This window comes from Ursus americanus, chromosome 26 (assembly GCF_024610735.1).
Source record: "Ursus americanus isolate L20-20 chromosome 26, mUrsAme1.1.p, whole genome shotgun sequence".
Lineage (NCBI taxonomy): Eukaryota > Metazoa > Chordata > Mammalia > Carnivora > Ursidae > Ursus > Ursus americanus.
The window spans coordinates 37,704,848-37,729,912 of NC_142152.1; the positions used below are offsets into that span (position 1 = coordinate 37,704,848).

At 41.2% G+C, this 25,065-nt stretch overlaps 2 protein-coding genes across 7 annotated transcripts in view; one reads left to right on the forward strand and one right to left on the reverse strand.

Moving 5' to 3' along the window:
• ATG2B (autophagy related 2B) overlaps nt 1–6,416 on the reverse strand; it is a 76,135-nt gene extending 69,719 nt beyond the window's left edge. For all 4 annotated transcript variants that reach the window (XM_045815760.2, XM_087856212.1, XM_045815759.2 and 1 more), the window contains exon 1: nt 5,775–6,416. In XM_045815760.2, the coding sequence (XP_045671716.1) occupies nt 5,775–5,936 (162 nt within the window). In that variant the 5' untranslated portion in view covers nt 5,937–6,416. The remainder of the gene's footprint in view (nt 1–5,774) is intronic.
• Nucleotides 6,417–6,505: 89 nt separating this feature from the next.
• Nucleotides 6,506–24,650, forward strand: GSKIP (GSK3B interacting protein). 3 transcript variants are annotated; one of them, XM_045815784.2, is made up of 5 exons: nt 6,506–6,585; nt 14,614–14,674; nt 16,020–16,179; nt 21,147–21,405; nt 24,103–24,650. In XM_045815784.2, the coding sequence occupies exons 3-5, from the start codon at nt 16,157–16,159 to the stop codon at nt 24,262–24,264; spliced, it is 444 nt and encodes a 147-aa protein (XP_045671740.1). In that variant the 5' UTR covers nt 6,506–6,585; nt 14,614–14,674; nt 16,020–16,156; the 3' UTR covers nt 24,265–24,650. The 3 variants fall into 3 exon arrangements, with proteins under 3 accessions (XP_045671740.1, XP_045671742.1, XP_045671745.1); XM_045815786.2 differs by lacking the exon at nt 16,020–16,179; XM_045815789.2 differs by lacking the exons at nt 14,614–14,674; nt 16,020–16,179 and having other exon boundaries at nt 6,514–6,585.
• The last annotated feature ends 415 nt before the right edge of the window (nt 24,651–25,065 follow it).

A 25,065-nucleotide genomic window follows, 5' to 3' on the forward strand; every position in this document is an offset into this window, starting at 1 on the left:
TGGAAAAGATGGGATTAAGGGATATTACTTCATATTCAATACTCAATACATTCCTTTATATATATATGCGTGTGTCTGTGTATATACTTCATCTTTCTTACCATTTGAATTTTTTGCAATCAACATGTTAATTATATAATAAAAGTAAATAATTTAAAATACACTAAAGTGTTTTAAACTATATATAGGCAATGGTAGCCTCTGTAACATGGGGATCTGTTAACATTAGACAACTATCTAGGAAACTGGATTTGATAGAATTCTCTTCCCAATAAACACCAAGTTTTCATTTGTCTCAATTTTGTGGCTACCTTAAGTTTATAACAGTTCAGAAAGTTCTATTATGGCAGTGAAGAATAGTATTAAAAGAAATAATTTGGTAATGTTAAGGAAACAGTTCTGAAAAGAGTCAATAGTTCAAGAATTTACACTGTGCCACTAAGGTACAAAATACTATCTCTAAATATAAGATGTTTAAATAGGTCAAACTTCTATACAATCTTATATGCACTTGGGCAAAATTCCCTATATTCCATATCATAAAGTACTTGGAAATTCACTCACTCTGTGATATTCCAAGGTCTACTACAGTGTATGAGGATAAAAGTCTCAGCCCACTGGGACAAACTAATTCCCTGTTATCTACTCAGGCAACATTTTCCTCATTAGCCCAATGAAGTATATGCTTGTGATTAATTCTTAACCTAAAAGCAGAGCCCCCTGAAGTGCTCAGCAAATGTCATATCACAGATTACCTTAGAGTTTTTCTTATGTTGAAGGCCATTTTACTTTCAGTTATCAGTGAGTTTCATGCATATAGATAGACAAAGAGAAGGTAACACTGGTCTACTACACCATCTGGCATAGAATTAGTAATCGATGTTGCTTGAACTAAAGATAATTTTATTATATATACCAGTATAAGCAGGAAAGCAATAGAAAGATTATTAAGTTGAAATTAAAAGTCTTCAATGTCTTAATGTCTGTCTTCCTGGACATACTGAACTTCTGTGAAGGGTCTTTATCCATTGCTATATCCCCCAGCCCCTCATAGTGGCATGTGCTAAGAACTCAATAAAGGTAAATGAACCAATTGATGAAAAAATTTCAGGGGCGCCTGGGTGGCTCAGTCATTAAGCATCTGCCTTCAGCTCAGGGCGTGATTCTGGGCTCCTGGGATCGAGCCCCACATCAGGCTCATCCGCTGGGAGCCTGCTTCTTCCTCTCCCACTCCCCCTGCTTGTGTTCCCTCTCTCACTGGCTGTCTCTCACTCGGTCAAATAAATAAATAAAATCTTTAAAAACAAAACAAAAAAAACCTTCAATTCAAAGAAATAAGAATAAAGTCAAAGTCTTAAAGAGTTGGAAAAGGATGAGTCATCAAATCCAACCTCCTACCCAAGTAGAATTTCCTCCTTTCAACATTTTAAATTTTCAACCACTTCCTTGGGAAAACAATTTATGAATATATGAACCCACTACAGTTGTAGAATAGTTTCAAACCCCCTGCTTCTATTCCTCCCTTCCACGTTAAGCCCTTGGAAGGTAGTGATCTCCAAAGTGCGGTGTATGTATTCCAGAGAGTAGAACAGAGGACATAAAGGTAGGTGAGAAGTTAGACATTTTTCACATTTTTAGATTTAAAAAGTGTACCAACATTTAATATACAAATGGGCACTGATACTCTTACTCACACCGTTAAGCAGATGGGCATAAAGTGAAGAACAGTGGTTCCACACTGGGGAGATGTTAAGAGTGGTGCCCTCACCTGGATATTCCACTTCGGCATTCTGAAACTTATTTAGCATAGACTCTACATTAATAAAAACAGATCTTGAAACAGTAGGAACTTTGTAAAGAGACAGAATGTGACAAAAACTTTGTTTTCTTATGGCCAAATATTTAAGAGTTGAATTTAAAGATGATAAGCAGTTTTCTTCTACACACAGAGTTCCAAATATGCTATTTATGTGACAACCCATGGCTAACAACAGCATATGCTACCTAGCACGTATATTCCAAAAAACAAAAACACACCATCTTTTCAAAGTAAAGGTATCACTTTAGGGGAACCTAGGTGGCTCAGTTGGTTAGGTGTCTGATTCTTGATTTCGGCTCAGGTCATGATCTCACGGTGATGAGACTGAGTCCTGTGTTGGGCTCTGCGCTCAGCATGGAGTCGGCTTGAAACTGTCTCTCTCCCTCTCCCTCTGCCCCCCCTCCAAAAGTAAGGATATCACTTTAATAACAAGTGAGAAAATAACTGCTTTTCAGGGGATCTGGCTGGCCAGGTTGGTAGAGCATGTAACTCCTGATCTTGGGATTTTGAGTTCGAGCCCCACGTTGGGTGTAGAGATTACTTAGAAATAAAATCTTCCCAAAAAAAGGGAAAAAACTGGGTGCCTGGGTGGCTCAGTCAGTTGAGCTACCTGCCTTCCACTGAGGTCATGATCTCGGGGTCCTGGGATAGAGCTCTGCACCGGGCTCCCTGCTCAGTGTGAAGCCTGCTTCTCCCTCTCCCACTCTGTCAAATAAATAAATAAAATCTTTTTTAAAAAAAGGGAAAAAATGCTTTTCAAAGGATACCTGTATTACAGAGAAGACATTCTGGAAAATTACATTTGGAAATGTTTCCATTCACACATGATTTTGTTACTGAAACAATCAAAAATATTGTCTTTTTTTAAAAGTCATCTACACAGGTTATAAAAGATTTGCAAACACGAGATTATCCCAGTGAATCTAAAAGTCTTAAAAGAATTTTTTAAAAGAGGTTTTAAAGTTAATTTTTCATATACATATAAATGCAACAACTTCCAATTAATAAGAAAAACTGATTGAGACCAAGGAAGAAGGGAATGTCACAATCAATTTCAACACAATCCTGTGCATAATTGATGGTTGAGAATTGAAACATTACTAATGTCGCCAATGATGTGATTCTTCCATTTGGACCTATGAATCTTTGCCAGGTATCTTCTTTGTTTCACTCATGAAAGTCATTAGAATCAAAAGTCAAAAGCAACTGAATTTGGAATCAGTCCCAACTTTGAAGAGTTGGGACACCTGGGTGGCTCAGTTGGTTGAGCACCTGCCTTCAGCTCAAATCATGATACTGGGTCTTGGGATGGAGTCCTGCACCGGGCTCCTTGCTCAGCGGGGAGCCTGCCTCTCCCTCTGCCTGCTGCTCCCGTGTGCGCGTGCGTGTGCACGTGCTAACAAATAACACAAAATCAAAAAAAAAAAAAAGAACTTTGAAGAGTTATAGCTAAGTGTCACATCAAAATTTATCCTAGTTCAGAGACAGCACACTAGAATAGATAAATCAGCAACAACAAACGTTTACTAAATGCTTTGACATTTTAATTGGGCATATCCTTAGCCTTCAAGAAACAAAACAAACCATAATCTTCAGATTAAGTCTAGCCATAAATTGTTACGTTAACAATCCTGAAGTCAAATTGTAAATTCAATTATTACCACCTGGGGCCCTTGGGTGGCTCAGTCAGGTAAGCATCCAACTCTTGATTTCGGTTCAGGTCATGATCTCAGGGTCCTGAGATGGAGGCTGGAATCCATGTAGGGCTCTATGTTGAGCTTTGAGTCTGCTTAAGATTCCTCTCTCTCTCTCTCCCCCCCCCTTCCCCTTTACCACACCCCCTCCGCCCCGACACATGCACATGTGTGCTCTCTCTAAAAAGAAATAAAACATGAAAAAAAAAAAAAAACAAATATCACCACCTCTGATTTCCCATAAAGATTAAATAAAAACTACACAAATAAGAGTGCCTAGCACAGGGGCGCCTGGGTGGCGCAGTCATTAAGCGTCTGCCTTCGGCTCAGGGCGTGATCCCACCGTTCTGGGATCGAGCCCCACATCAGGCTCTTCCGCTAGGAGCCTGCTTCTTCCTCTCCCACTCCCCCTGCTTGTGTTCCCTCTCTCGCTGGCTGTCTCTGTCAAATAAATAAATAAAATCTTTAAAAAAAAAAAAAAGAGTGCCTAGCACAGTGCCTGAAATAAGTAGATGCTCAATAAACATTAACTGCCCTTTTCCTTGGCTTGAAGCCATGTGATTAGTGAAGAAATAAGGGGCTTAAGAATTAGACAGGTTTGAATTCTCACAGTACCGCTTGCTAGCTGTCTGACCTGGGGCACATTTTTTTTAATTCCAATTTTAAAATAGAAATAATACCCACCTTATAGGGTTAATGTGACTAGTCAATAAAAAAGAATGCATAAAGTCATTCAAACAACAAAAGACAATAAATGCCCAATCCTCCTCCTCTAAGATAGTTTACTCATACCTCTACTAGAAGCATATAGATTCATGGGTGACCCAACTTAAAAATATCCATCAGAATCCATGTCTTCAGCTATGAATTACATTAATATATTACCCTGACACAGAGCCAGGCATGGAATGCATACTCCATTAGTGTTTATTAAACTCAGGTGAATTACTACGTCTCCTGACCCTAAGCTAACTGGCAGCCTGGGCTAGCGTGATCTAGCCTGATGTGGGGCTAGGTCTACTCAAGCCAGGCCTTTTCCACTATCTCCCGTACTCTCCTTAGTTAAGTCATCTGCTTACTGAAAAAAAATGCTTATTCATATTAGTACAAATTCATCAAAGGGTCATAATAAGATGTTAGCATAATTTGAGTTTTTCAGGTTTCTGCAGCTGAGAAAGTCATTACTCTGTTAAACACTTTTATATAAAAGTAAAAAATATTTAAGCTTTTTAAACAGCTTACATGGGGGAGGGGGAGGTTTCCTTTTGTTTTGCTCAACTGTCACCGGCAAGTCACCTATGTTTATAAATATCCTAAATGTAACTTGTGTAGGACTGCTTTTAGAATAGAAAAACTCTAAAATGGCACAACCAATTCAAACTGCCAGCAGCAAACTCTAGCCAACAAATAAAGGGTTTGGAGGAAGGAGAAAAGTCACTCCATTCTTGCTCAACTCAAGGCTGAATACAGTTTAAGTGAAATACTATGCACTGAACATACAAATGCAGGTACAACCATATGTGGTGAGTTAAACTATACGTGAAGCACCTGTAAGACACAGAGTCAACTCACAGCCTCCGGCTGACAAGGAGAATACAGGTTTTTAAATGTCTGAATATCGCAGCTTCAGAGCTTTTGCAACACCTGCTTTTACGATGTCACGTGAAGCCAATAAGCAAAACTAACCAGCACTACTGGGGCCACGCAACCATTCACAGGTTGGCCTTGTAAACATATCATCAAGCAAAAACAGGCACACCGGCCGGCGGGAGGCCTTCGCCTAACCTCCTTCCAGATGGCAGACGCTGTACCCAGACCCCGGTGTTCAACTAGCCAACCCAAAATAAAGGAATAACTAGGAATTCTGACATCCCCAAAGGTCCTCCTCATCCTTAGCCTTTCCAGAGTGTCATCCCATGAAATAGGAACCCCGCGACCCCTAGTACCCAAGTGTCAGCCCTGGTCACCACCTTCCAGGGACCCGTCGCGGCCAGCTTTCAAAGCCCCCAAACCACTGACGCAGCTGCTTCCCTCAATGTAGACTCCATCACCTCTGTTAAGTTTCTGAAACACGTGATTTGGGGACGCAAACTTCCTAGAAACAGACTAAATACTTGAACACATTTCTGTGAGCCCTGCCACACTTGGATCTAAACAATCCCCAGGGAGGGGCTGAACGTCACGAAACTCGGGTGACACTCGTTCAAATCGCCCTAAGGAGGGCAGCGAGACCCTCCCGGCTGGCCGCCGGCGGCTCTTACCCATTTGTCCAAGGGGACTTGGGCGAGGGACCCAGTGCCCTGGTACAGGTCCAGGCTGAGCTGCTCCAGGCTCAGCTTCTCCTGCAGGAAGTGGCCCAGGTACCTCTGCAGGAGGTACCGACAGGCCCTCTTCTTGATGGACTCCGAAAACGGCCAAGGCATGATAAGGGCTGGCAACGGGGCCCGCGGGGGCTGCAAGCGGCGGCGACTCCGGCCCTGGGCACAGGCTCCGGCTCCAGGCCGCGACAGCGGCGCCTCGGGTCCCAGCCGGCGTCCCCGGTCCGCGGAGGGGCCTAAGCCCGGGACAGCCCCTCCATGACCGCTGGGCGACGGGCGTCCCTCAGGGCGACCCCATCGCCCGAGCCGCGCGGCTCGCGCTAGGCCTGGCGGGGACCAGGCGCGGCGGAGTCCCCGTCGGCCCAGGTCCGGGTGGGAGTGCGGGGCCTCCGCGAGGGTCCTAGTAGTTACGGAGAGAGGATGCAAGAGGACACGCGGGGAGGCAGCAGGGCCTGAGGCAGGTACTGAGGCGGGCTCCTCCACCGCCGGCGCACGACGAATTTGTTGTCATCCGCGGGGCGCGCTCCCGGCTCTGGGACGCTCCCGGCGCGTTCGCGACACCCACATTCGCGGCGCGCGGCCGGGCGCAGGCGGAAGTGACGCCACACTAGAACTGAGGAGGCGGGGAGAAGAGGCGGGAAGGGAGCGGTTCCGGCATCAAGTGGGCGGGATGAGGGCGGGAGGCGGGACGGCGCCGCGGGTCGGTTCCAGACGCCTCGGGAGGGAGGAAGAGGAGGACGCCGGACGCGTGCAGGTGAGCTGGCACCGGGAAGGAGGCGGGCCGGCGGCCGCCGAGACAGGCTCGCGGGAGGCCCGGGGGTCCAGCGAGCGGGACGCGGCGCAGCGGGCCGGGCCGTGGGAGGCGACGGCGCAAGGGGCCCGGTGCCCGGGTTGACAGGGGTCTGGAGGCGCGTCTGGCCTGGGCCGTCCGGTCAATGGGGACCCCGACCCCGGAAACAGGCTCTCGGAGTGCCGCCGGCCCCAGGCTGGGGGCTGCAGCATCTCCGGTCCCAACCTGCCACCGCGCATCCCCCACCCCTGCACCCCAGGTATTGACCGGTGCCCATTGTCAGCAAGTTATCCGCCCCCCGCCTCTTTCAGGTATTGTTTCCAAAGCTTCATCTTCGGTACTGTTTGCCTAGCGGCTTGCAGTTTACAGAGCGCTTTCTTCGTGCTGGGTGTGCTGCACCGGCCGCCGGGAAACTTGAGTTGTGGAGGCATTTGTGGGCAGCACTGCTTTCTCTGCTCAATGCCAGAGCCTCCGGACCCGGCGGAAACCTGAGCGAAGTCCTTGTGCTGCTCTGGGAATCTGCGCCACCGTTTTTCAGCCTTTTAGAGGGCAGCTCCTGCAGAGGCCGAGCCTCCCTTTAACTTGGTCAACCCCGAAAGGCCTGCTTGCGGGTGTTCGGTGCCCAGGAGGCCAGATGCCCGGGGTTAGAACCCAGACTAGCCCAGCTTGAGTAGGGGACAAACCTAAACAGACCACTGGTACGGAAGGTTTCGTTAGGGGTAGCGAATTAAGACGAAGGGTTTCAGAAGATTTTATTGCTACGTGGATAACTTCTACCAAGACAGCCCGGAAATGTTCACAGATGAAACAAGCTCGGGTTCCCCTTTCCACAACCACCTTTGCATTTGAGAACCAGTGTGCTCTCTGGTATATGTAGTTGCTTAGATTGTTGGTACCCCTCATTCTTTGTAGGTTTGTCCCAAGCATTCTCAGTTCCCTTACTATTCGTTCATTCAGAAATATTTGTTAAGGACCCGTTAATTGAAGGTCTCCACAGTTGGTGATGTGGAAAAGGTAGAAAAGAATTCAAGGAGTTTATGTTCTGTGGTGAAAGGCCATTCCTTTATTCAGTAAAGATTTGTTTGTTGCCTGCCATGTACCAGGGACTGTTTTCGGTGCTGTTGATAGAGCAATGAACAGATTAAATCCCCGGCCTCATGAAGCTTACATTTTATTGAAGGGAGGGGAAACAGACAATAATTAAATATATCATAGGCCATGTGCTGGTAAGTGCTGTAGAAAAAAAGTAAAGCGATACAAAGAGAATGGAGAGGGAAGAGATTTGCCACTTTTTTACAGAAGGGGTAAGAGAAGGCCTCTCTTATTTAATAAGGTGATGTTTTAGCAGAGTCTTGGGAGAACGCTGGGGAGCAAGACATGTTATTTTCCGAGGCAGGGGAACAGCAAGTGCAAGGCCCTGTGGCAGGGCATGCTTGGTGAGTTCAAGGAACATCAGTGGGGCGTGAAGTAAAGAGGAGAAGCTGGGGGCTTGGGTGAGGGCAGGCCCCATAGGGCCCTGTAAGGACTTTGGCCTTTTACTCTGGGTAGGTGAATGGGTTCCAGGAAGAGGAGTGACATAATCTGGCCTATATTTATACGGGATCATGCTAACACCGGTGTAGAGGTGGGAGGACCAAAGGAGAAAAAAGCCAGACCAGTTAGAGATTATTGCAGGAATGCAGGCAGCAGAAGGCAGTAGCTTGGACTATAGTAGTTGTGGTCAAGGTAATAAGCAGTTAGATTCTGGATATATTTTGAAGATGATAAGTAAGACATGTTTAAGAATAATAATTACATTTGCCATAAAAGGAGTATAAACAAGGTGATGAAAAGGTGGAATCTCATCTGGCAGAGAAGTAGAATAGGCCTTGTAAGGTTTGAACCGGACTTTTGACAAATTGACTTCCTTTTCAAGTCCAAGTGTTAAGTGATTTCCTTTGGAATAGAGAATTGCATTCAGACTGTCCATGGAATGCCTGGAATTTCAAATATCAGGAAAGGAAAATAAAAATGGAAAGATTTTATAATAAACATGTTCCCTTCCAGTGTTACCCCTGTTGCCTTGTATGTTTTATGCTTTCTAGGAGAAAGTCAGCATAGTTGTTAAGGCTTAGGACCTAGCATTATTATACTTTTAGCTCAAACAGGGTATGAACTCATCCTAAATCACAGTGCTATTTTTATGTTTTATCAAAGACAGAGTACTATCACAAAATGTTAACACCTAGTGTTAATTTAATGAAGAAGGTGAAGAAACATTGTCAACCAAACACTGTCAACTTTTTAAGAATTCTGTAAAAGGCTTTGAAGTGACAGGTTAGAAGCCACATACCAGAGCTATGTACATCCTTCAAAGAAATCCATGTTAACGTGTGAAACAAAAGAAAAGTGGATGACATGCCTGCTGTTGGCCTTTTGAGACTTGGCACTTGAGGTAACAGGAATATGATGTTAGGGCTCCCGCGTTGCATGGTTCTGGAAGCTGTACAAGACGGCAGCAGCTACAGCATTTACGTGATGTAAAAAGCACCAAACTCAGAGTTAAATGGCTTGAGTTTCAGAGTCAGCTCTTCTTTAACGATCTTTTTAATATATAATAATAACCAGATAATATTTCTTGAGCTTAGCACCATGCTAAACACTTTCCATCTGTACTTGTGGTATCCCACTAGGTGATGCTGTGGTTAGCTTCATTTTAGAGAGGAGGAGTATCTTACCAGAGAGATTCGAGTATCTTGCCCCAAGTCCCAGAGTAGGTAGCAGAGCTGAGATTCTTGCCATGTTCCAGACCCTTTAACCACTGCACCTATTGGCTGGCCACTTCTTGTTCATATTGAGTGGATTTTCCAGACTGTGATATATGATACAAATAAAAAGTCATCCTGTTTAAGATACTACGTTCTAGCCCTCTGCTGAGTGTTTGAATGTCACCTATAAAGTCAAATTCTCAAAGTGAAAATTGGAAATCTGTATGCTGCTCTTGAAATCATTCTTTTTTTTTTTTTTTTAAGATTTTATGTATTTGAGAGAGCATGAGTCGGGGGGGGGGGTAAGGTGCAGAGGGAGAGAGAGAAGCAGGCTTCCGCCTGAGCAGGGAGCCCGATGCAGTGCTCCATCCCAGGACCCTGAGATCGTGACCTAAGCCGAAGGCAGACATTTAACCACTGAGCCACCCAGGCACCCCTGCTTCGGTTCTTTTGTCATGCTATATAATTGTTGTCATCAAGGACAAATCTACAGTCTTTTTTCAGCACTTTGATGGTGTAAATTTATGATGAAACACAATAAAGTCTATTAAATCAAGTAGAGAATAAAGAACTTAGTGATAAATACCTTGATAATCAATTTATCAGTCCTCTAGAACACTAACATAGCACAAAAATTCTACCCACAGACGAAGTAAGAGCTGGTTCCTAGGGGCGCCTGGGTGGCTCATTCGGTTAAGCTCTGCAGCTCAGGTCATGATGCCGTGGTCCTGGGATTGAGCCCTGCATCAGGCTCCCTGCTTGGCGGGGAGTCTGCTTCTCCCTCTCCCTCTGCCTCTCTCCCCTGCTTGTGTGCACTCTCTCTCTCAAATAAATAAATAAAATGTTTTTTTTTTTAAAAAGAGCTGGTTCCTAAATAATTGATGTACGATGTTTTAAGGAATCATTTTGGAAACTTTCTACAAGGTGACGCAGTCTACCAGAATAACTGATAGCATCCATAAGCTATTGCAATATTTTGAAGGTGCTGGCAGTGGAATATTGCTCAGAACCTGGTAAGGTGCCAATTTAGAGTCGAAATGGAAAGCAGAGAGGTTTTCTATTTTATATCTATTTAGATATTGATTTGTCTTATTTTGCTTGTAGTGTACTTTATATTAAATATAGTACCCAATCCTCTGTAACCTAGAGGATTACATGGAAAGAAAAACTAAAGCCTGGAGGGTTTTTTTTAAGAATTCAATTTTTGAGTCTTTTCTTAGAATCTCATTTCTAATTTCTGGTTTTGAAGGAAAGGTTGTTTACAGGGGTGTAGTGTTGCTGCTTATTTATAGTTTACAAGGCTTCTCAAATTAACAGTATCTGTATATTTCTTCACTGTTAGCTCCCTCCATAACTGATTTGTTATTACTTAGTCATGTATATGTGTCCCCATCATTGTTGAAAGTAGGATGCAGAGTAATTTCACAAATTAGTATATAAATGAAAAAAATACCACTTTTATTTGAATTACAAATACAGTGTATTTGTAATATATGATTATTTTGATTTTAAGTTTTAAAATTTTGGTGGTGCCTGGGTGGCCCAGTCGATTAAGCATCTGCCTTCGGCTCAGGTCATGATCTCAGCGTCCTGGGATCCAGCCCCTCATCGGGTTCCCTGCTCGGTGGGGAGCCTGCTTCTCCCTCTCTGCCTCTCCATCCCTCCCCACCCAGCTCATTCTCTCTCTCTTGCTTTCTCTCTCAAATAAATAAAATCCTTTTGAAAAATTTTAAAAAATAAAGTTTTTAATTTCAAAACACATCTTAGAGCTATTGAAAACAGATTAAATGTGTTTTTAACAGAAAATAAAGATTAAACTAGCTTTAGCTTTGGCTAATTTCTAAATGTTGCTAATTATAATTAATCAACATGATTCATCTTTACTTTCAAAACTCTTGTTTGAAATGCAGATAAATTCAAACCTCTCATTCCCCTTGAAACTGAAGCTACCAGTTACTTTAACTATCTCAATAGCTTGGCTTCTTTTAGAGTGTTTCTGCTTCTATACCTTGTACTTTCCAATATATCACATTTTCAAAAGACTCTTGTCTTATTGCAAACATAATACATTTTCTTTTCACCATAGAAAAATTAGAAGATAAAAAATTAAGAAGTAGGGAATAAAGGATTTACTAATCAATATCTCGATAACCAGTTTCATGAATTTTCCAAAAACACTTACCGCAGCCCCTAAATCATACCAACAGGTGGAGTAAGAGCTATCAGTAATTACCTTAGCTTTTTACAAAGAAACAATACACTAACTGAAGTGGGAAGAAGCATAAAGACATAGAGAGGTCCAACTCAGTACGAACCTGCTACCCTTCTACTAGCTTCCACCTCTGCTCATTAACTTCATACCCCCAGACCCAATGCCTGGAATTTTAAGCTTTTTGAGTTAATTTCTTAGGGAAGAGCAGTACTTCTTTTACTATTCACTCAAATATTTTTTATCAGAGGCAAAGGAAACCCTAGCGGTGTGGAGGCATAACCTGAAGAGGGCATGGCTTAAGACCTCCCTTTGCTGTAAAGTTCTAGGCAATTTTGCATCATATTTCATAGTATTGTTACTATAACAGTGATGTGTATTTGGGGAGAATGTCTACAGTGTTTATCCTAGGCTTTGTATGCCCCTTGTCACAGGGCCAAGTATCACAGCTTGGGAAGCAGAGAGTTCACATTTTTTCTTTGGTTTATTCATTCCGAAAATATTCAGTGAAGGGGCACCTGGCTGGCTCAGTCAGTAGAGCATGTGACTCTTCATCTCAGAGTGGTGAGTTCGAGCCCCATGTTGGGTATAGATTATAAATAAATAAATTTTAAAAAATATATTCAGTGAAGACCTGCTTTATGCGTGACCCTATGCTGGTAATATAGACATCAGAGGCCTTGATTTGCGATGAAGTATGAAAACCTATGGCAGTACTATGCAAAGGAAGAAGGTTATAGTGATTAACTCTTTCTTGAGATCAGATGCAGAATCCTGAAATAAATGTGTCCAAGCTGAATTTTGAAAAACTAAGAGTCCAAAAGTACAGCTGAACTTTGAACAATGCAGGCACCAACTCCCATGCAGTTTAAAATCCAAGTATAACTTTTTGTTTTTCAAGTATAACTTTGACTCCTCAAACTCTTTAAATAGCCAGCTATTGACTAGAACCCTTACCACTTACATGAGTAGCCAATTAACACATATTTTGTATGTTGCATGCATTATACACTGTATTCTTAACAATAAAACAAAGAAAAGAAGATATTATTAAGAAAATTATAAGGAAGAGGGGCACCAGGGTGGCACAGTTGGTTAAGCCTCCGACTCTTGGTTTTGGCTCAGGTCATGATCTTGGGGTTATAGAATTGGGCCCTATGTGGGGCTCCATGCTCAGGGCAGAGTCTACTTAAGACTCTCTCTCCCTCTGCCTCTCTTCCCCAACTCTAAAATTAAAATACCATTTCATATGTTTAAAAGGCTTGAGAGAAGACTGAGCAAGTTAGAGACGTGGAAAATATGTTTTTTAAAAAGACTCAGGCAGAAAAGATAAGACACTGCAGAAGAAAAGATTAGTGAATTTGAAGACATAGCAATAGAAGCTATTCAAGTGAAACACAGAAAAGCGATTAAAAATGTGAAGAAAAAAAAAAGGAGTAGGACAACTTCATTTAGACAAATCATGAAATTTGAGTCCCCGAAGAGAGGAGGGACAGATCAATGTTTGAAGAAATAAGGGCCAAAAATTTTCCAGATTTGTTAAAAACTGTATAAACCCACAGAGTATGAGACTCCATGAACCCCAAGCAAAAGAAATCAGGAAAACTACAACCAGAGGAACAAAGACAGTGACATCAGATTTCTCATGGGAAATAATATAAACAAATTAATAGTAGACATCTTTAAAATCTTGAAGGGGTGGGGGAACTGTCAACCCAGGATTCTTACCAAGCAGAAATAACTTTCAAAACTGAAGGTGAAAGGAAGACTTGTTTAGATATAGACAAGCTGAAAGAATTCATTAACAGCAGACCTGCACTACAGGAAATGTTAAAGGAAATCCGTCAGGCAGAGGAATATGATACAGATCATAGATGCAAAGGTAAATAAACACAAGGGAATTCAAAGCACCAGAAATAGACATTATGTGGTTAATATAAAATACATTTTTAAAAATATTTCTTTTTTAAAGATTTTATTTATTTGTCAGAGCAAGCACAAGCACGGAGAGCGGCAGACAGAGGGAGAGGCAGGCTCCCCGCAGAGCTAGGAACCCAATGCAGGACTCGATCCCAGGACTCTGGGATCATGACCTGAGCCACCAGGCATCCCAAAAATACTTCTTTCTTATTACCTAAATCGCTGAAAAATTGACTTTTTAAAACAAAAATAATATGTATTAAGTTTCTAACACGTAGAAGTAAAATACAACAAAAATAGTACAAAGGCTATATAGTACACTCTTGTAAGGTTCTTATGCTATACATGAAGTGGTATAATATCACTTCAAGGTTGAAGGTAGACGGTAATAAATTAAAGATGTATAGTATAAACTAAAGTAACCAATAAAAACACGCAACAAAGAGTTAGTTCATAAGCTACCAAAGGGCCTAAAAAAGAATCCTAAAAGGTGGGCAGTCCAAAAGTAGGCAGAAAAATAAGGAAAAGAGAAGAGAACACAGATGGGCACAAATAGAAAACAGCAAAATAGTAACCACATCAATAATTATAGTAGTCATGTTAAATATAAATGGTCTAAACACTACAATTAAAAGGTGGAGATCGTCAGATTGGATAAAAAAGCAGGACCAAACTATATGCTGCTAAAAGAAACCCACTTTAAATATAAAGACTGTTGCTGTTACCATTTACAAAGAGCTTGAAAGAGGCTCTTCTATCCAAATCAAATTCTCCTTTCTGGGTAGCAGCACACTTCAGATTGGGCCATCTGTATCATTCCTCTCCTAACATTGTCCTTGCATTAGACTAGTTAGGCTAGTCTCCTAGGAATTCCTGCCACACCCCGTGCAGACTCTTCCTTATGCTGTGTTCCCTATGAAGAATTCTTCACAACTCTCAAGTCCTTTCTGCTTTATCCATAACTTCACCTGTGCTCATTCAAGACCAGTTTTGACTGATCTGTTCCATGAGTCAAAGTCAAGCCCCATCATAACTGACAATTATGTCATAGATCACAGGATGTCAGCACTCTCAAGAACAGTAAAGAATTTCTTGTCTATTCCCCTTATTTTATAGGTGAGAAAACCATGAGTCCAGTGAGGTTACGTGGCCAGCCCAGGTTCATACAAGTTTAGTGGTAAGTTTGTAGTAGGACCAAAACATATCATTGCTTTCTCTAATTACCTGCCACTCACAATTAAGTACATTTCTTAGGTTGTAATTATGATGCATGTGCATAGCGTTAATATTTATGTACATATTTCATGTTCTTGCCTTATTTCCCAAATTAAGCTGACCTTTTTTTTTTTTTTTTTTTAAGATTTATTTATTTTAGGGGCACCTGGGTGGCACAGTCGTTAAATGTCTGCCTTCGGCTCAGGGCGTGATCCCAGCGTTCTGGGATCGAGCCCCACATCAGGCTTCTCCGCTGGGAGCCTGCTTCTTCCTCTCCCACTCCCCCTGCTTGTGTTCCCTCTCTCACTGGCTGTCTCTCTTTCAAATAAATAAATAAAATCTTTTAAAAAAAATTTATTTATTTTAGAGAGAGAGTGCGAGGGAGAGGGAGAGAGAGCATCTCAAGCATACTCCTTGCTCAGTGCAGAACCCAACTCGGGCTTAGTCCCGGGACCCCAAGATCATGACCCAAGCCAAAATCAAGACTCGGACATTCACCCAACTGAGCCACCCAGGTGCCCCACCAGTAGACACCTTTAATTAGTATTCTAACGCTTAAAGAGATGCTGGATGCATAGGCGCATAGTGGGTTATACTTGGTAATTATGACATATGATAATTAATAAACTTAGAGTCTGAATTGACAAGATCACAAAACGTAAGAATTCATTACTTTTTACCATTTGAAACAAGAGGGTTAATTCCCCTCCATAGACTAGCTAAGATTCAAAATATTTTTTTCTAGGGGCGCCTGGGTGGCTCAGTCAGGCATCTGCCTTTGGCTCAGGTCATGATCTTGGGGTCCTGGGATTGAGCCCCTCATCGGGCTCCCTGCTCAGCGGGGAGTCTGCTTCTCCCTCTCCTTTTGCCACCCCCCACCTCTCTGTCTCTCCCTCTCTCTTTCCTCTCCCTCTCTCCCTGTCTCATATGAGTAAAATCTTTTTTTAAAAAAATATTTTTTCTAATATGTATTTCCAAATCTTGCTACTCATATATAAAATAAGCTTAATTTAGTACGTTTATATTTACTGATTTTTTTCAACCCTAATATAAATTCAGTTCCTTGTCATGTTACCCACAGGTATTCACAAAGGTCTATACCTATGCTGTCTGATACAGGAGCCATTAGCGATTTAAACTTAGATGAATGAAAATTAAATGAAATTTGAAATTCAGTAGCTCAGTCACTCTAACCAGGAGCTTGTAGCTACTGTCTTGGACAGCACTGATAAAAAATGTTTCCATCATCGCACAAAGTTCTGTTGGTCTAGAGTTTGTTATATAATGATAACTTGTTTTGCCTGCAGAAAGGGAAACCAAGGATTTTTACCAGATTCATACTGATGAGAGAGTCATTCCGGTAACCAGACAGCAGCTCTAATGTGTCAAGAGTAATTCTAGTGGTGTCCCTTCACCAGAACGGGCACGCATTTCCTCATCGTCTATGGTACAGGCCTCCACAGTCAGGTACACAAGATAATCCACTGAGAAGTAAGAGAAAATAAGTTTATAGATCATATTTTACGTCTATTTAAATTCATATTTATGTATTGTAGTAGAATATGTATGTAAATAAATATACATATCATGGGGTATCTGCTCAAAGTATTTTTAGTTGCTGGGATGCATCATCAGAAATGTAGAAGCCATTTCTTTAGTGTCCCATTGATAAAGCCACCCTGTTGCTTGGTGGTCTACTGCCGTAGCTCCAGCACTGTCACCACTAGCTGCCTTAGTGTTTGGTGGTGCCTTCATGGCTCTGTGTTCAGTCTCCTCAAGAGAGGATCTAATTGGATAGGCCAGTTACCACCCAGAATCAAGTAGCTGGACAGAGCTCTTAATTCAGGATGATTTATAGACCCCTTGCCAGCCTTGAGGTGATACCTTTAATTGAAACACCATCCCCAGTACATTTTGCTGTGATCATGGTCCTGGAGTTACAGAATACAAAGCATGAAACTATCATTAAGGAATCTTTCCGAAGAAGACACTTAGCTTGGCAAGTACTCTGGGCATTTTTTAAGAGAACCATGTAAACTGCCTGGTACTGTACATTCCCTGTCCAATGTGTTTATTAAAAATAAATTACAACTTCCAAAAAGGAAGGCCAGAAAATGAGGTCTCTTGGACTGCCTTCATACTCCTTTCCTGCTAATAGGGTACACGCACTGTGGTAGACAGGATAATGGCCCCCAAAGATGTCTACGTTTTAATCCCCAGAAACGGAATGTGTTACCTTATATGATAAAGGGAACGTTGCAGGTTGGATTAACTTCAGGACCTTGGATGGGACATATCCTGGATTGTCCAGGTAGGCCCAACCTGAGCACAAGGGTCCTTGTGAAAGGGATGCCCATGTGAAGAGTCAGAACAGGAAGGTGTTACCACAGAACCAGAGAGTGTAGTGATGTGCTTTGAAGGTGGAGGAAGGAACCATGAGGAATACAGTCAGCTTCTAGAAGCTAGAAAAGTCAAGGAAACTAATTTTCTTCTGAAGGCTCCAGAAGTCATGCATCCCTGCTGCTACCTGGATTCTAGATTTTTTACCTCCGGAAATATAAGAAAATAAATTTGTGTTGTTTTAAGCCACTAGGTTTGTGCTTAATTTGTTACAGCAGCAATAGGAAACTAATAGAGACACATAATGAAATTCACATTCTACAGAGCTTTTATTAAGCACTTTCTGCATGGCAGGCTCAAAAATATCAGTTCCATTTTTTAAATCTCTTTTATGAAGCTGTTGAAGAGCTAGATCAATCACTACTTTTCATTTTGGGTCGGCTTCTAAATCAATTAGGATGCTGTCAGTTGCCAGTAAGAATGGAAATTTGTTGGACTCAATAACTGAAAAATATGAAGGTTGGGCAGCTGGCAGGACTCTGGCTCCCTTTCACTGTGAATCTCTTGGCTGCGTTCGTTCCCACTGTCAGCATCATCCTTGGGCTAGTGTCCCCGTCTCAGGATGACTACCAGGAACACCTGGGGCTATGCGCTCAACTGCTCTGGATTGGAGTCACTGGGAGGAATTGACGTGTCGACGACGGTAGTCTTTAGCCGGGACTGGAGTCAGTCTCACTCACATTATTTCGTTACTTTCCTCAGTAAGGGAAGAGGGCGTTATGATTCCCCTAAGAAAATCTGGGTGCTATTAGGAAAGGGAAAGAGTATTGATAATAATCAAGAGCCTTTATAATGGATAAAAGATAAATTATGATATCTTGAAGTAATACTAGTGTAAAATGTTATTAACTTGTATAGTGCTTCAGTACTAAAATGTTTCATTTTCATGTGTATGTATCATTACCAGAAGTTCTGAATGTGTCTTTTTTCCTGTATCACATAAAGACTTTTTTTTTTTTTTTTTTAATGAGAGAGAGTGAGTGAGCACGGCATGAGCGGCCAGCAGGGACAGAGGGAGGAGAATCCCAAGCAGCCTCCATGCCCAGCACAGAATCCGACATAGGGCTCGATCTCACAACCCTGAGATCATGACCTGAGCCGAAATCAAGAGTCAGATGCTCAACCAACTACACCACCCAGGTGCCCCAAGACATTTTAGAAAAAATCTTCTAAAAGTTTGCAGTTAGGAAAGTTGTCTCTTTTTTTCCCCATTGGTGCTAATTATTACATAGCAACAGCTTGATGACATACTTTCCTGACCTGTGAGGGATTCTTCCATTCTGGTGTTGGATTCTTCGTCTTTCTCCATCATTAAGGTCCTAATTGCAGTGAATTAGACTCCTGCTTTAAAAGCTTGTCAACAGGGGCGCCTGGGTGGCGCAGTCCTTAAGCGTCTGCCTTCAGCTCAGGACATGATCCCAGCGTTCTGGGATCGAGCCCCGCATCAGGCTCCTCGGCTAGGAGCCTGCTTCTTCCTCTCCCACTCCTCCTGCTTGTGTTCCCTCTCTCGCTGGCTGTCTCTGTCAAATAAATAAATAAAATCTTTAAAAAAATAAATAAAAGCTTGTCAACAAGCTTTCTCATGTAAACATCTTTTTTATGTCATGGTTATTATTTCTGACATTCATAATTGAGGTACTTGATCACTTAACCAAAACAAAGGTGTTCGTTATTCGTGATGTTAAGAGACTTATAATGGACAGTTCCATTCCAAAATCTTCAAAACTGACTCTCTAAAAAAATAAAATGGGTTCTTTTCTTATACATAAACCAAGTATAATATTAAGGAGCATAATGATTATGCCTTAAAATGATACCTAATGATTCTACCTTAAAAAGGTAGAAATTTGGAGCGCCTGGGTGGCTCAGTTGTTAAGCGTCTGCCTTCGGCTAGGGTGTGATCCCAGGGTCCTGGGATCAAGCCCCACATCGGGCTCCCTGCTCTGCTGGGAGCCAGCTTCTTCCTCTCCCACTCCCCCTGCTTGTGTTCCCTCTCTCGCTGGCTGTCTCTCTGTCAAATAAATAAATAAAATCTTTAAAAAACAAAAAAAAGGTAGAAATTTTTAGAAAAACAAATGTTTTCACTTTCATATATATAAGTCAATATTAGATTCCAGTTATCTGACAAATTGCTCCAGCAGTAATTGATAAATTTATAATTAACTTCCTAGTAGTGAGCGACTAATTCTGTAAAGTACCGTGGAAGACAAGGTAAAGGAACCTTAAAGCATAGCATTAGTTGGAATAGGATTGGAGGAATAGATTATTAGTACATTTGCTATGCAAGTTTTTGAAATGGCTTGACATGGTTTATCATAAACTGCCTTTAGCAAATGGTTTGCCTTTAATGATGGCAAACGATGTGCAGCTACAGGAACTCTAACTCCTTAAGATTTTTGTGAGTAATTTTAGAACAGCAGCTATACAGAATTCTCTAAACTCTAAAAAATATGCAGAAAAATCTGCCAGAGAATTTGATTCACTTTCTCTGAGGTGGGGTCAGTGGCCAAAGTAAAAACCACTAACTTAGAGGATTTTGAGTATTACAAATAGGGCACAAGTCAGTAACTGTAGAAAAAGAGATGGAATTTTTAAGATAATAGAGAAATTATATAAATGATCATCCCAAGTTGAAGAGTCCTACTACATTCAGGACCGTGGATGCTTAATCCAGTTCAGAGATATGAAAACTTACTTTTAAAGCCTGCAGCTAAAAAGAAAGCATATTTTCTTCTGAAAAAGCCTGCATTCAAGTGCAATTTGACATTCATTAACTTTTCGCATTCATACATTTTGAATTTTAACAATACTCACTGCTACCGGAGTCAGAGAAGAGAAGCTAGAACTCCATAGCAACCTGGCAGGGATGTTGGATTGAGTTAGCCTGAGAAATAATGTTTTTCAAATTATAATATTTGGATCAGTTCAGAGAAGTGGTAAAAACATGAGTCAGTCATTCAATAAATGGTGTTGGGACAGTAAGCCATCCATTTCAAAATTAAAGCTACACAAGATAAATTCCAGGTGGATCAGGAGGTTAACTATACATATATTGAATGAGAACTCATAAAACAAGAGGTTTTTAAAATGTAATCATGGAGTGGAGAAGGCCTTCGTAAAGCAAAACCCCAAATCCAGAAGTCATAAAAGGAGCCATTGAGAAATCATGTACTGTAGTAGGTAAAGATTTGAATTCTGATTTAATGATCTGAGTTCATTTCCGTTTCTGTTTTTTACAGCTATATGATCTTGAAACTAAGACTACCCTATAAATATGAAAAAGATGTTTAATCAAAGAAACAGATACTCAAACAGTGAGGCATCATTCTTCACCTCTCAAATTGGGAGATATTAACAAGGATTGTAAAGAGGGTAATGAAAAAGTGTCATCCCTCATATTCTATTCGTGGAGGATAAATCAGTATAGGCTTTTTTTGAAGGTGAATCAGCAGTATCTATTGAAAGTTAAAACGAGCATACACTTTGACTCAGCAACTTCAATTTTAAATATCTATCCTAGAAAAATAATTACACATTAAAAATAACTATGGGGGCACCTGGGTGGCTCAGTCAGTTAAGCGTCTGCCTTCGGCTCAGGTCTTGATCCCAGGGTCCTGGGAATTGAGCTCTGCGTCAGGCTCCCTGCTCAGCAGGAAGTTTGCTTGTCCCTCTCCCTCCGCCTTCAGCTCCCCCTGCCTGTTCTCTCTCTCTCTTTCTGTCAAATAAGTAAAATCTTTTAAAAAATGAAGTATGTACTAAGATTTTTACTGAGGCATTGTTGGAAATAGCTGAAAACTCATATTCTGAATTAGTATCACTGTGGGAATTAACCTTTTTGGGGAGGAGTGGAAAACAGTTGTTTTTTGAAAATCTATACACATCTGTGAAAAACAACTGAAAATGGTTTTAGACAATATTTTCTGTATAAGTTGCTAGCTAGTTAATGTTTTCTATTAAGGCATAGCTCCTTTTAATCAAACAATAATATTTGGAATGTCTCTCTATAGACATGTTTTATATCTACTCCTTTGCAGAATGGAAACAGACTGTAATCCCATGGAGCTGAGCAGCATGTCAGGGTTTGAAGAAGATGCAGAGCTTAATGGTTTTGAAGAAGCTGATATGAAAGACATGAAGCTAGAAGCCGAAGCAGTTGTAAATGATGTTCTCTTTGCTGTTAACAACATGTTTGTCTCAAAAAACCTGCGCTGTGCTGACGATGTGGCCTATATCAATGTGGAAACAAGAGAGAGGAACAGATACTGCCTGGAGCTCACTGAAGCGGGACTAAGGGTAAGTCGCTTTTCTCTCTGGAAAAAAAAATTTTCTTTTATTGGTATCTCTACCACTGTAGGTGGGGGATGGGAAGAGTGTTAACTGAGAACGCAACACTCAGCAGCTCCAATTTTTTTTTTAAGATTTATTTATTTGTTTATTTATTTATTTTTAGAGAGAGCGAGCAGGTGGGAGGGGCAGAGGGAGAGGGAGAGAATCTCAAGCAGATTCCGTGCTGAGCGTGGAGCCCTACGCCAGGCTCGATCTTACAACCCTGAGATCACAGCCTGAGCCACCACGTGCCCCAAGATTTTGTAAGGAAAGCTTTTTTCCCTAGGAATTCTTACTAATTCTAAAGTCTTTTGGTCAACGTGGAGAAATTGGATTTTTTTAAAAAGACAAAACTTGATTTGCAGTATTACTTTGTTTTGACCATCACCCCCCAAATTAATTTATTTCTTGCCTGTAGCTAAATATGTCTGCCAAAATTAGGCATTCTGTGCACTGAGTTTTGCAGTCACTGTGTTGAGGATCTTTTCCAACCTCTCACAAACTGTCTGTTCTACTAAAACAGCACCCCTGACTGCACTGTTCTCTAGCTGTTGGATCAGAACTAAGTCACAGCAGAATACTTTGCCTCCAGATTTGCAAGAGTGTCTTTTCCTGTGGGTCAGCTTTTCTAGGCAGTCACCTCTCAGCACCCTTTGAATGAGAATCCTGACTTTGGAAAGCCCTTCCCAAGAGCAACTAACTATTTGAAACAACAAAACTCACTGGGGTGCCTGACTGGCTCAGCCAGTGGAGCGTACAACTCTTAATCTCAGGATTGTAGGTTTGAGCCCCCACCTTGGGTGTAGTGATTACTTGAAAATAAAATCTTTAAAAAATAATAACTAGAACAACAAAACTCACCATTAGGAAAATTTTTGACCTGAACAAAGGAATAGATAGTAGAAATAGCACAATTTAGTTTTTGACTTTAATACTTATCAGTCTGGGTGAAAGACCTCTGACTTTTCTGTTTCTATACCTAAGAGTAGCCCCGCAAAGTTGCACAGTATCATTAGGTACAGGGCAAGGCCTAAGCAAGTAAGAGTGTCATACAATATTAAACAAGTACACAGACATCTTGTTATTTCACTAGATTCAGTTTGCTTGGAAGTATAGGAACCATGTGTCCTGTGTATTCGTTGACAGGCAGTCACCTCCACTGAAGTAAATTGCAAGGCTAACCTCTTCACTACTTCCGGTTCCCTCATAACTGCCACGTCGGTAGCTCCTTAGTTTTGGGAGTACTACCTGGATTAACTAATCTTTGTGCTCTCCTTCCTAAATTCCTAAACTTGTTCTAAAAGCATGTACAGAAGTCTATAGAAGTGGATCTTTAACAGAAATAGGCAAATCAAAAGTAGAGATAAATGACCCTGCTTAAATTAATTCTGTCTTGCACCGATTGACTCTGAGATGGCTGTGGGAAGGTAGGAAAGGTTCTGATCAGAGTCAGAAGCCTAACGTGGGAAATCAAGTGATCTTGGGTAAGTCATTCAACCTCTCTGAGTCCCTGCTTCTTTATCTATAGCCTAGGGATTAGAAAAAGAAAGAACTAAAAAGCGTTTGGGGGATGCTTATATGAATGGTTTGCAGAAAGATCTAGATCCCTTAAAAACCTGGCACATAAGTATTCCAGTATTTGTTCTTGCAGTCTTATTCACTTAACTTTTATTGAGCAACTATCCTGGATCAGGAATTGGAAATCAAACCATGAGTAAGGTATGATCCCTGTCCACTAGGAGGACTACAGACTAGCAGGGAAAAGAGAGGCAAATGGAATTGGAGTGCACAGAGAAAGTGCTGCGACACAGCATGGTTCTGAAGAGGTGTGACTCATTGTCCTGACTGTCTGCCTCTGCTAGTCATATAAAACAAAACAACAACGCCAACGCCACTTGTACCATAAACTTGCATCTTCTTGGATAGGTGTCTTGGATAGATGTCATAAAAAATTAGAGTTTCTCTAGGGAATTCACAAGCTTTAGTCAAATCAACAAAAACTAAGTCGATTTTGCCCTAACACTGTGCGGGTGAGCCAGGATAGATCTTTTTGGGGACAAAAGTTTTCACTGTGTGTAAAGAAAACACACCACACACACACACACACACACACACACACACACGCAGAATAGCATTCCCTTTTATCTCACAGAGTTGAGTATTTGTCAGGTAAGTAATGTATTAGTAATGTTGAATTAGTAATGTAACTAATTGTAAAGCAGGATTGAAACTATAAACAATTTTTAGAATTCTTTATAAAAGAGTTTAAATAAATAATGATAAAAATATGGACAGATAATATATTATCTATTCTGGTGCCTTGTTATGGTTGATCCTCACTAGGTGTGGGATTAAATAGAAGGGTGTTTCAGTCTATGAAAATGAAATACTGGTTCTGTGTAGCTTTTTACATTCCTTCTGACATGCCTTTTTAGGTTCAGGAGTAGGTAAACTGAACCTTTTACATTTTGAGAAAAAAATGATAAAGAGGGCATTCTGCTGGTGGTGTTCCTCTGTGCTTCAGATTGCTTAGAAGATGTGCATATTCTAACTGTTGATTGAGAAATTGTGTCATTCAAGAATGGCCCCCGTAAACAGGTGGTTTTTGCTTTCTGTACCAAGTTAAATCTAGTTATTTGATTCACTGTTGCATTTCTCTTGCAGGTGGTAGGTTATGCTTTTGACCAAGTGGATGATCACTTGCACTCCCCCTATCACGAAACCGTCTACTCGCTGCTGGACACGCTCAGCCCCGCCTACCGGGAAGCGTTTGGAAACGCGCTTCTGCAAAGACTGGAAGCTCTGAAGAGGGATGGACAGTCGTGACGACGCTTTCTCCTTCTGGAGGGGCTGCTGCTGGTACAAAAGGTTGACATAAAGCTTGAAATACTTGCATATGTCAGAGTAGAAAATGCATCCTTAGTTTTATGTCCATTTCTTGCTTCAAGTTTAGGCTTCTGACTCAGATATTACTGACTAATGAATTGTCTTTCTTCGTTTCCGATTCATGAAGGGAATCCTGAGGCCATTGCTGTGACCCCGTTATCAAGACATTCAGATTTCTTTGTGTAGTATCTCTGCATTTCAAAGCCTAATCAGTATTTCATTCTATTATTACAGGACTTTGATGCTGCCAGCACGCTCTCTTATATAGGAGATTCTAGATTTGCACAGTAATATACAGGAATTAAAATGACCTAACTTCAAACTTGGATTCAGCTTGCTAAATCAGGGGTTTACTACTAGCTTGGACTGACTTTGTAGTAATTATTTTGCTACTAGCCTTACTGGAAACAAATTATCAACTAGTTTCCCCTGCACAAATTTTGAAATTCACTGCTTCACTTAATCTATTTATATTACTAATATGGACTGATAAAGATGAATTAATTATATATATATTACTTAGCTAGTATTAAATGGAAAACAGGTACTGAAATAATAGTTCTGTATTCCTTGTTTGCAACAGCCAGCCAACTAAGAGGACAAACCATTAGCAAATGAATGTAATAATTACTTGTTTCCAAGATATTGAAGCACATAAGCAAATACAGGAACAGGCTCCACTTTTCTTAACAAAAAGCATCTTCAGTGTATGTGTGTGGGATTTAAAAGGAAGAAGATTCC

What these genes read in the sequence shown, in the direction of transcription:
- GSKIP (XM_045815784.2), top strand. Translation starts at nt 16,157, where the DNA reads ATGGTACAGGCCTCCACAGTCAG. An exon ending in GTACAGGCCTCCACAGTCAG is followed by an intron (nt 16,180 to 21,146) that starts GTACACAAGATA and finishes ACTCCTTTGCAG; the next exon opens with AATGGAAACAGACTGTAATC. An exon ending in TCACTGAAGCGGGACTAAGG is followed by an intron (nt 21,406 to 24,102) that starts GTAAGTCGCTTT and finishes TTTCTCTTGCAG; the next exon opens with GTGGTAGGTTATGCTTTTGA.